Genomic DNA, 10,403 nt, shown 5'->3' on the forward strand with positions numbered 1-10,403 from the left:
TACCCCACTGTCTCTCTCTACCCTCTGTATTGATCCATCTATCTATCTCTCTTCTCATAAATTGTATCTGTTTTTCCATGGGTTTATTTCAGATGAAGATAATTACCTTTATGCTTTGCTCTTAAGAGTCTCTTTGTGTGTGTGTGTGTGTGTGTGTGTGTGTGTGTGTGTGTGTGTACCTTAATGTGCAGTTCATATACAGTCCTTTCAAGAAAGTATTGAGGCGACATTTTCAGCTGGATTGAAGTGTATCTCCTCATCAGTCAATAGAACATTACTGCAAAGTGAAAATGTGGATGTGTTTCAAAAATGAGAGGGGAGACGGATTGATGTGTGTGTGTGTGTGTGTGTTTCTGTGTGTGTGTGTGTCTTCACAGCACGAGAGGGAGCAGATTATGACCACCAACGTCTGGCTGACTCAGGTGAATCTCCACATGCCAAACAACACACACACACTCCCTCTCCTCCACGTCCCTCTCCAGGTTCACCCACAATGAAATAGGTCACACACACACAGAAAGAGATTCCCATATGTGCACGCATGTGTTGGCTGAAGCACACATGTATGCAGATACACACATATACACACATGCACACACACACTCTCACTCACTAACACACACACACACACACACACACACGTAAGAACACTCGAACATACACACACATGCACACACCGCATTATACCAAGGTCATTGCATTTACAAACAGTAAGGCAAACAGTTGCTCACATACATAGAATTCATTTGTAGGCAAATGTGCACGAAGAGAAGAGTGTTTGTGTGTGTGTTTGTGTGAGTGTGTGTGTGTGTGTGTGTGTCGGTGTGTCGGTGTGCTTGAGCTTGAGGGCAGTTGATAGTGGTGTGAATCGTTGGAAGTAAGGTCCTTTAAACAGCTGCTTAGGTTCACTGAAGGATAGCTGCTGTTGTTTCACCTAGAATACCTCTCATGTCATGATAAGCCCTTGTTGTGAATTAGCATTGCCCAAGGCCATTGGATCACCACCGTAATGAAGCAATTACTGCCGAATGGCCACACACGGGTCCGCACATTTTCATTTATCATTTTCACACTTTCATAGATTTTTTGTTTTGTTTCAATAACGCACACCTGCTCTACTCCATCATGGTAGGGGGCGCCACCTCAGTGGACACCTCTGCAGCTATATAAAGCAATATCAAAAATTGCAATTTTGTTACTTAGAGCCACCCACCTTCCACCTTAACACAGCAATTATGGTGCCCTGTTTTCTCTTTTTAATGGTTTTCACCTCTCTTCTTCTCTCTCCTTCCTTCCCTTTTCACCTGTGATTGGCTGGCTGGCTGGTGATTGGCTGGCTGTGCTTGGGGGGTTGTATTGTGATTGGCCCGGAGCCCAGGAGTGGCAGGACTACCGGTTGACATGGGTACCGGAGGAGTTTGACGGGATGCTGAAGGTCAGGCTGCCCTCCAAACACATCTGGCTGCCTGACATCGTCCTCTACAACAAGTGAGTCCCACCCGACACAGAGAAGAGGAGTTTGAGGCAGAGAGAGAGAGAGAGAGTGAAAGAGAGAGAGAGCATATTGTCACTCATACATCATGGAAATGTATGATGTAGATTGTAAAAATGTAGAGCATAAGTTTAATGCAGGGGTATACCTGTTACACAGTTTCACTAAGTCTGCGATGTGATGGTGTATCTGCCTCACACGTGCGTGGTCTAACCGAGGGCTGGGTCTATTATCCCCTACAGAGCACAGAGCACAGAGGACAGAGAACAGAGGACATGATGGAATGTTATATTAAGTATCTAGGGAAGCACATTCAGAGGTCTGAACTCTGAGTCGCTGTCTCTGTCCCTGTCTCTTACACCCTGAGCAGCCCCCTAATAAACTCCAGATCACACCCAAAGCTACGCAGGCAGAATGGGGACAGAGTCTTTGTGACTGGCACGGAAAATAACATAACATTTATTAAGCCTGTTCATTTTTTTTTCTAAAATCTTTTCCAACATGTGTCACACGTCACTTCTTTCCCTCTTTCGTCCTGGCCAACTCTTTATCTCTCTCGCGCTCTCTCTCTCTCTCTCTGTCTCTCTCCATGCAAGCCTGTTCAGGCACTAAGCCTGCTTTAATCTGGAAAAGGAGGAGTCAGTCTCTCTCTGCGGCTGATGCACGTGAGGGTGGCCAACCGCCCTTTTCCATCTATTAGTTCCTAATGCCATCAAGAGACATCAGCACAAAGACACACTATTTCCGCTCATTAGCTTCACAGGCAGCAGCACCGTAAGCACCTTAGGTTGACAACAGCCCTAAAAGGGGAGTTTAACCAACCGGCTCATTCAGAGAGTGAGAGCCATCATGTTCTTTGAGACATGGCTTAGAGACAGAGAGAGAGAGAGAGACAGGAGACAGACAGAGAGAGAGAGACAGACAGAGAGAGAGACAGAGACAGAGGGAGAGAGAGAGAGAGAGAGATTACGTTCTGTGCTGTTTTGATGAGTGTGGAAAAGAAAACCTAGTTACCCCACGTAGGTCTTTTTGCACTTTCTGTTATCACTCCCATATTCTTTTTCTCTACCTGTATCTGTGTCTCTTCTATCTGTGACAGCTTCGTATCTGCTTGTATTACACCCCCCCCCCCACCCCTCCTCTCTCACCCAATCTGTGTCTTCTTTACGTTTCTTACTTGAGTTACTGTGACTCAGCGGTCAGATCTTACCTCCATCATTAATTTGTAGTTGATATATGTGTCTGTGTTGTGTGTGTGTGTGTGTGTGTGTGTGTTTGTGTGTGTGCGTGTGTGCGTGTGTGCGTGTGTGTGTGTGTGTGTGTGTGTGTGTGTGTGTGTGTGTGTGTGTGTGTGTGTGAGTGTTTCGTCTTACTGCCATGGCCCCGTGGTGTTTGCACTATGATGCTGGGAAAAGTAGACGCCTCTCCTTTCACCTGTTCCACTATTTTTTCCTCTTTATTTTGTCAGCATATCACCTTCCGCTTCCCTCCCAATTGTCTTCTCTCTCTATTTCTGTCTGTCTTTCTCTATCTCTTGCTCTTTCACTCTCTCTCTCTCTTTTGCTCTGTCCGTTTGTCCCTCTCTCGTTCTTTCTCTCTCAGTCTCCCTCTCTGTGTTTCTCCCTCTCTCATGTTACTGAATAGATGGGTCAGGTTGGTTCTACTTCCATGAGTGACGTGTCATAGATGCCGGTGTGTGTGTGTCGTCTTACTGTGGCTGACGTGTCTGTGTGTCGTCTTACCGACCTGGCCTTACCTGCCTGTAACAGAAGCATCCATCTCCCTCTCCGTCTGTATCCCTCCATCTCCCTCTCTGTTAGTATCCCTCCATCACCCACCAGCCCTATCTGAATCTCAATCTATCTCTCTCTTCTCCTCTTCTGCAGCGATGTGCACAAGATAAACCTAACTATGTACCCCTACTCGCTCAGAACTGCAGACACTACTGCCAGATCTGTGTGTGAATACGTGTGTGTGTGTGTGTGTGTGTGTGTGTGTGTGTGTGTGTGTGTGTGTGTGTGTGTGTGTGTGTGTGTGTGTGTGTGTGTGTGTGTGTGTGTGTGTGTGTGTTTGTGTCTGCTTACTTGCATAGGTGCGTTTGTTTATTTTGCTGTGTGTATTTGTGTGTGGCAGTGCATATTTATGTCTGGATATGTATTGATGTCCAGTGACTTACCTGTCAGACCATGGATGTCTGAGAACTATGTGGAGGCTGTATCCCAGGAAAACAGTAGACAGTAGCCGGGTGGGAGAAGTGTTGTCAGAACCTGCCTAAAATTCTATTCTATTCTATTCTAATCTATTCTGTTTTCTCCTTGCATATTGGAATGAAATATTTGTTTAGCCTTAGGCCCACAAAACAAGCTATGCACATCCGACCACTGGAAATGCAGAAAATGAAAGATTACCACAGTACACAGCTGCGGGCATAGTTCAGTACCAACGTGTTTAATGATCTCTCCCTTATACTATCTTTGTGCTCTCTTTTTACCCCCCTCTCTGATCCACTCCTTCCCATATTCTTTCTTTCTTTCTCTCTGTCTTTTTTTCTTTCTTTCTCCTTTGTTTCTTTCCTCTCAGTGCTGATGGCATGTATGAAGTATCCTTCTACTCCAACGCGGTGGTCTCTCACGACGGCAGCGTCTTCTGGCTTCCCCCGGCGATCTACAAGAGCGCCTGCAAGATCGAGGTCAAACACTTCCCCTTCGACCAGCAGAACTGCACGCTCACCTTCCGCTCGTGGACGTACGACCGCTCGGAGGTGGACTTAGTGCTGCGCACGGACGTGGCCAGCATGGACGACTTTACGCCCAGCGGCGAGTGGGACATCATCGCGCTGCCCGGCCGTCGCAACGAGAACCGGCACCACCCCAACTACGTGGACATCACGTACGACTTCATCATCCGCCGCAAGCCGCTCTTCTACACCATCAACCTCATCATCCCCTGCATACTCATCACCTCGCTGGCCATCCTGGTCTTCTACCTGCCGTCGGACTGCGGCGAGAAGATGACGCTCTGCATCTCCGTGCTGCTGGCGCTCACCGTGTTCCTCCTGCTGATCTCCAAGATCGTGCCGCCCACCTCGCTGGACGTGCCGCTGGTGGGCAAGTACCTGATGTTCACCATGGTGCTGGTGACGTTCTCCATCGTGACCAGCGTGTGCGTGCTCAACGTGCACCACCGCTCGCCCACCACGCACACCATGCCGCCGTGGGTCAAGCTGGTGTTCCTCAACAAGCTGCCCACGCTGCTCTTCATGCAGCAGCCGCACAACAGCAGCGAGCGCCAGAAGCTGCGACACCGGCGCCACGCCCACGAGCGACGCCAGGCCGCCGCCACCGGAGGGGGGCGGGGTCTTGGGATCCTGGCGGGGCTGGGCCTCGGGATAGACGGGAACGGAGAAGGGGGAGGAGGAGCTGTTACCATGGCGACGGGTGGGTCGTCAACGACGACTACAGCAGGAGGAGTTGGAGGAGTTGGAGGAGGGTTCGGGAAGGAGAATAGCAGCGAGGCATGCACGTGCTATGTCAACCACGCCTCCGTCAAGCAGTTTGGGGGGGAGATAGGAGGAGTGTCTGGGGAGTCACCCGACGGGGTGAACGGACTGAGGGACGGAGCCGGCAGTCGGGAGGGAGGAGTAGGAGGAGTAGGAGGAGGAAGTGGGGTAGGAAGTGGAGGAGGTGCGGCACCCCTGCAGACCTCCGTGTTGACGCGGGGCAAGCCGCCGCCCGCGGCTCTCACTCAGGCGCTGCTGGGACAGGCATGCCCGGGGCTGGACGAGGCGGTGGACGGCGTGCGCTTCATCGCAAACCACATGAGGAGCGAGGACGACGACCGCAGCGTGAGTCAGCACCCACCACTCACCACTCACATTTCCAACGTTCTCGCTAAAAGACGCGAGTTAGCATGTTTGCCAGTTAGCAACTTTTAGCGGTGCCGACTGGGCTATTGATGATGGTAACTAGTTTTAGACCAAACCTTCATAATTCCTCTTTTATTCTAAAAAGTGCTTGACATTCATTCATTAGTATGGGATTATGTTGTATAGAGCTCCTCCCTCAAAATATGAATGAATATTAATCAATATGTCCATTAACGTGTGCATTTTCATCAAACAAATCCCCCTGAGCTCACTAAGCTTAGGCTCAGGGGGATTTGAGCAGGAAGCCCATCCATTTCTGCCCCATGTGGCCTTGACTGTGTGAAATGAGTCGCCCTCAACCCCTCTCTCGCGTTCCCCTAACCTGCCCTTTTTAAAAGCGCTCCGATTTCTGTCAAAACAAAACATGCATAAAAAACGAGAAGGAGCGGCATTAAAACTGACCAGAACTCAGTGGAGTGAGCAAGAGGCGTTTCGACAACTCGGCTCTTCAAATATTTACACCCTGCCGGTATCAAGCTCGAGTCATAACCTTTCTCTAGGGGAACCGTGGCAACCCCCTTTGCGAGTTTCATCAGATCTCTTCCGTCCACTGACCCCATCTGCAGCTCCGCGGGGCGGAGGGCTGACAAGCAGAAGGTGTCCCTCTTGTTTTGTTTTTGTAATAGGGCTAAAACTGGCTGGAGCCGCTTTAACATGGAAGCGTACAGAGCCTATTTACTCTGCATTTTCACATAGCCATTTAACACAGCCTTTGTTGTTGGTCATTTTCAGAGGGGGTTGGCCGTCGAGTACAGGTTTAAGGCCCTTGCATGCTTCTAAAGGGAGCATGAATTGATAGGTGCTTACGCGTTGCGTCGGAGGTGTTGCCAAGCAATTCACACCCTGAACAATGGGCTTGCGTAAAATGGCGCAAGTCTAGAAAACGGGGCCGACGCACGCAAGACGTGAAAAGTCGCGCAAAGGGCACGCAAGGGGCTTGCGCGGCCTCTTGCGCTTGCGCTTACGCTTACGTAACCGAGCATAAATCAGCCTTTAGTCTTTCCCACTCCACTGATTGATCCACACAGGGCCTGATTCAGCAGATCCCAGCCGTTATCATTATCTTTACTCAGCGGACACGCTGATGCAGTCCGTCCCAGGGGGCAGGTTTGAAAAACATTGATTTTGTAAATGCTTTTATCCAGTGTCAATCACAGTGCAGTGAAGGCAAACGCATTAAGATGTACTTGTGCTCGCTAGAATATGATGGAGGGACACCAAGAATGATGGGAACATAATAGATGGAAAACTTACAAGCTATAAATTCCCTTTGGCGGGTAAATCAACCATTGGATAAACAGTGGCACAGGAAGGTGTCTGACACGGGGGGGCAGGGAGCGGGTGGGGGATGGGGGGTTGGGGGTTAACAGGGGAGGGATGGGGTGGGTAGGGCATTTGAATACGTGGGGTGGGCAGCTATAATCGACATGAATCGACATGTCCAAACCACTACGTTGTCGTGAAAGCTACAATAGCAACCCCACGACCACACTGTGCTTCAAAACAAAATTATTGTAATTTCATGCAATCAAAACTGTCGAACTGGCTTGCTTAGCAATCGCAGAAATCTTGTGAAAATCAATGTGAAGGCTGTGACATTTCCATACTGTTCGCACTGAACCTTCAAAAGTAGAGCTACAGACTAACCGTTCTGTTACTGTCAACCACTAGCCTGACGATGTCATACTCTTAATTCTAGTCAGAATATTAGTCTGATACTGCTCCATTGGGCTGTGATTATGGGGAGTGTTTCAACCGTACCAGGAAAAAAAATGCCTCTTCGCTCAATTGGATTTATCTAGAACCAATCAGAGCAATGTAGTATTACCTTCACGAAGAACATCGGGCCAGCTGATACATTAAACTTTTACCGGATCCCGTAGGAAGGACGGCAAAAACATCTTTTCGATCGACAAATGCCTTGATCGCGTTTCTCTGTTCCTCTTTCAAAATGAATGCGCTGTCATTGTCTTCTAAAATCTCCACATTTCAGCTCTCCAGCGGCAGCCATGTTTGTTGAAAACAAATTCAACCAACGCGCTCTTTGGTGACGTGGTTGATTAAGTTACGGTTGATCATCTGTCCATCATCATATAAAGCCTGCCCTGACAATTTGATTGGTTAGATCAGCATCATATCTGGCATAATTTCTTTCCAACGGAACAATGCCAGACCGAACTTCCAGACCTCAAATGTTGTGGCGGGGCTAAGTTTGGTCTGGTATCCAGGCTAGTCCACCACTGCAGCGTTTAGAGGGTGTTATTAACGGCAAGTCTCAGCAATAAAGATTGGGGCTTGGGGCCCCTCTGTCAGGTGCCTGGGCGACCCTTCAGGGACCAGGCTATGACTCTGTGCTCCTGTGTGACACCATTCTGCCTGCGTGCGGAATGGGAAAGAAATTCCTAGAATAAAACTGAACTTGCCTTCCAGCAGGATCTGTCCTGGAAAGAGAGCGAGCAAGACAGAAAGAGAGATGGGAACGAGAAAGGGAGAGGGAAACAGAGGGTGAAGAGAGACCGAGAGGGGAGCGAGAGAGAGACAGTGGGGGGAGAAGGGTACATGGAAAGAAAGAGGAAGAGAAACGGAGCGAGGAAAAGACAGAGACAGATTGAGAGAGAGAAAGAGACAGAGACAGATTGAGAAAGAGTCTGATGGCCTTCAGAATGGGTGCATGAATAAGACTAAGTGAGTTTTAAAACAAAAAGACTTTGAGCTTCAGATAATCAGACATGTGACTGCTCGCCTCACAGGCTGGGGTACGGCAGAGTGCCTGGAAGAGCTATTCAACATGATCAAGACACACACACACACACACGCACGCACGCACGCACGCACGCACGCACGCACGCACGCACGCATGCACGCACGCACGCACGCACGCACACACACACACACACACACACACACACACACACACTCACACACACACACACTCACACACACACACACACTCACACACACACACACACACACTCACACACACACACACACACCCACACACACACACACACAGACGCACGCACGCACGCACGCACGCACGCACGCACGCACGCACGCACGCACGCACGCCAGACACACACGCACACACACACACACAGACACACACACACACACACACACACACACACACACGCATACACACACATAACTGGATTTCAGGTATATTTGTGCCATTCAGGAAGTAGTTAGGGTGCAGTAAAGTTACTAATCCCATAATCCTTTTCTGCAGTATACATAGAAAGTCCTTTTCTTTCAGAAGAGTGCGTTCTCAGATCTCTGAACAGAAAGTTGGAGAGAGAATCATTCTCTGTGTTTTGCAGGATGAGATTACATGGTATTTGAAAATAAAATAATATATAGCATTAAATAGAGGAAAATAGACTTAGCTCTCAAATGTGTGCAATTCTCTCTGTGTGTCCTCTCATTACTGAGATAAGTTCCTCCATGCAGCGTGTATAAGTCTCTCATTACAGAAATAATGAGATTCGGTGTGTGTGTGTGTGTGTGTGTGTGTGTGTGTGTGTGTGTGTGTGTGTGTGTGTGTGTGTGTGTGTGTGTATATCTGCCTGTCTGTGTGTGTCTGCCTGTCTGTGTGTGTGTTTGTGTATGTGTGTGTGTATGTTTGTTTGTGTGTGTGTGTGTCTGCCTGTCTGTGTGTGTCTGTGTGTGTGTTTGTGTATGTATGTGTGTATGTTTGTTTGTGTGTGTGTGTGTGTCTCTCATTACGCAGTATCATTAATAATGAGATAAGTTCTATGTGTGTGTGTGTCTCATTAATACATGATGACGGCCTGTGTGTTTGTGCGTGTGTGTGTGTATGCGTATGCATGTGCACCTTATTAATACTACTCATTGGAGCTGAACAATCTGCTACCGTCATCATTAATAATGAGATACTTTGTGTGTGTGTGTGTGTGTGTATGTGTGTGTATGTGTGTGTGTGTGTGTGTGTGTGTGTGTGTGTGTGTGTGTGTGTGTGTGTGTGTGTGTGTGTGTGTGTGTGTGTGTGTGTGTGTGTGTGTGTGTGTGTGTCTGTGTGTGTGTCTGTGTGTGTGTGTGTGTGTGTGTTTGTTCATATTTGTTTATATGTGTGCGTGAATGTGTTCTCAGTGATAATGGGCGAAGTTGCTTGGCTCTGTGTGTAGTTTCAAGAGGGGGGTGTGCACTCATGTGTTGTTCCTTGAAGCCCAGGCCTCTTGCTCCCTGCAGGAGAGATTAACAACTCTCAGTAATTCTGTCCATCAGCCTGACCTGCGCTCAGCCTCATCCCTATGGTTACAGCCCTGTTACCATGCCGACACCCCTTCCTCTCATCGCCAGGGTTACGGAGCGACTCCCCAGTTGTCTCCCCTCATCAGAGCGCTGTGGCGGAATGGAGTCTCTGCCTATTAACCTCCTCTCACCTCTCCCCTCCTGCTCCCCTCTGCTTCCTCTCCTCTCTCTCTTTCTCTTTCTCTCTCTTTCTCTCTTCTCCCTCTTTCTCTCTCTCTCTCTCTTTCTCTATCTCTCTCTTTCTCTCTTCTCCCTCTTTTAATCCCTTTGCTTGTTTTATCAAACCTTTTTCTTTTTCTTTGTCATCTCATTTTGTTTCATCCTCGTATTTCCCTCATTGTCTCTTCACTGCACCCCCCCTTCCAACACACCTCTCCCATCTCCTTTTTCTACTCTCTTGTTTTCTTTACACTTCTTTTTAAATCATTTCATATATACCCTTTCCACATCTCTTTACTCCTATCAAATTATACTGTGCCAAATTCTAACCCTCTATTTCTCTCTTTCTCCTTCGCTCTCTCTCTCTCTCTCTCTCTCTCTCTTTTACCCTCCCACGTACAGGTGAGTGAGGACTGGAAGTATGTTGCCATGGTGATCGACCGCCTCTTCCTGTGGATCTTCATTTTTGTGTGCGTTTCCGGCACGGTGGGGATGTTCCTGCAGCCGCTCTACCAGAACACCACAGTCAAGATCATGACCCACACACCCGGCTGA

The 10,403-nt window shown here is 48.5% G+C and overlaps 1 protein-coding gene across 1 annotated transcript in view; it reads left to right on the forward strand.

The window, feature by feature from the left end:
* Positions 1-10,403, forward strand: part of chrnb2 (cholinergic receptor, nicotinic, beta 2) — a gene marked incomplete at both ends in the record, with an annotated part of 25,124 nt that extends 14,721 nt beyond the window's left edge. Inside the window, 4 exons of the mRNA XM_080857668.1 lie at positions 378-422; positions 1,379-1,488; positions 4,073-5,336; positions 10,251-10,403. Of these exons, the coding sequence (XP_080713794.1) occupies positions 378-422; positions 1,379-1,488; positions 4,073-5,336; positions 10,251-10,403 (1,572 nt within the window). The remainder of the gene's footprint in view (positions 1-377; positions 423-1,378; positions 1,489-4,072; positions 5,337-10,250) is intronic.

Source organism: Sprattus sprattus (genome assembly GCF_963457725.1).
Source record: "Sprattus sprattus genome assembly, chromosome: 19".
Lineage (NCBI taxonomy): Eukaryota > Metazoa > Chordata > Actinopteri > Clupeiformes > Clupeidae > Sprattus > Sprattus sprattus.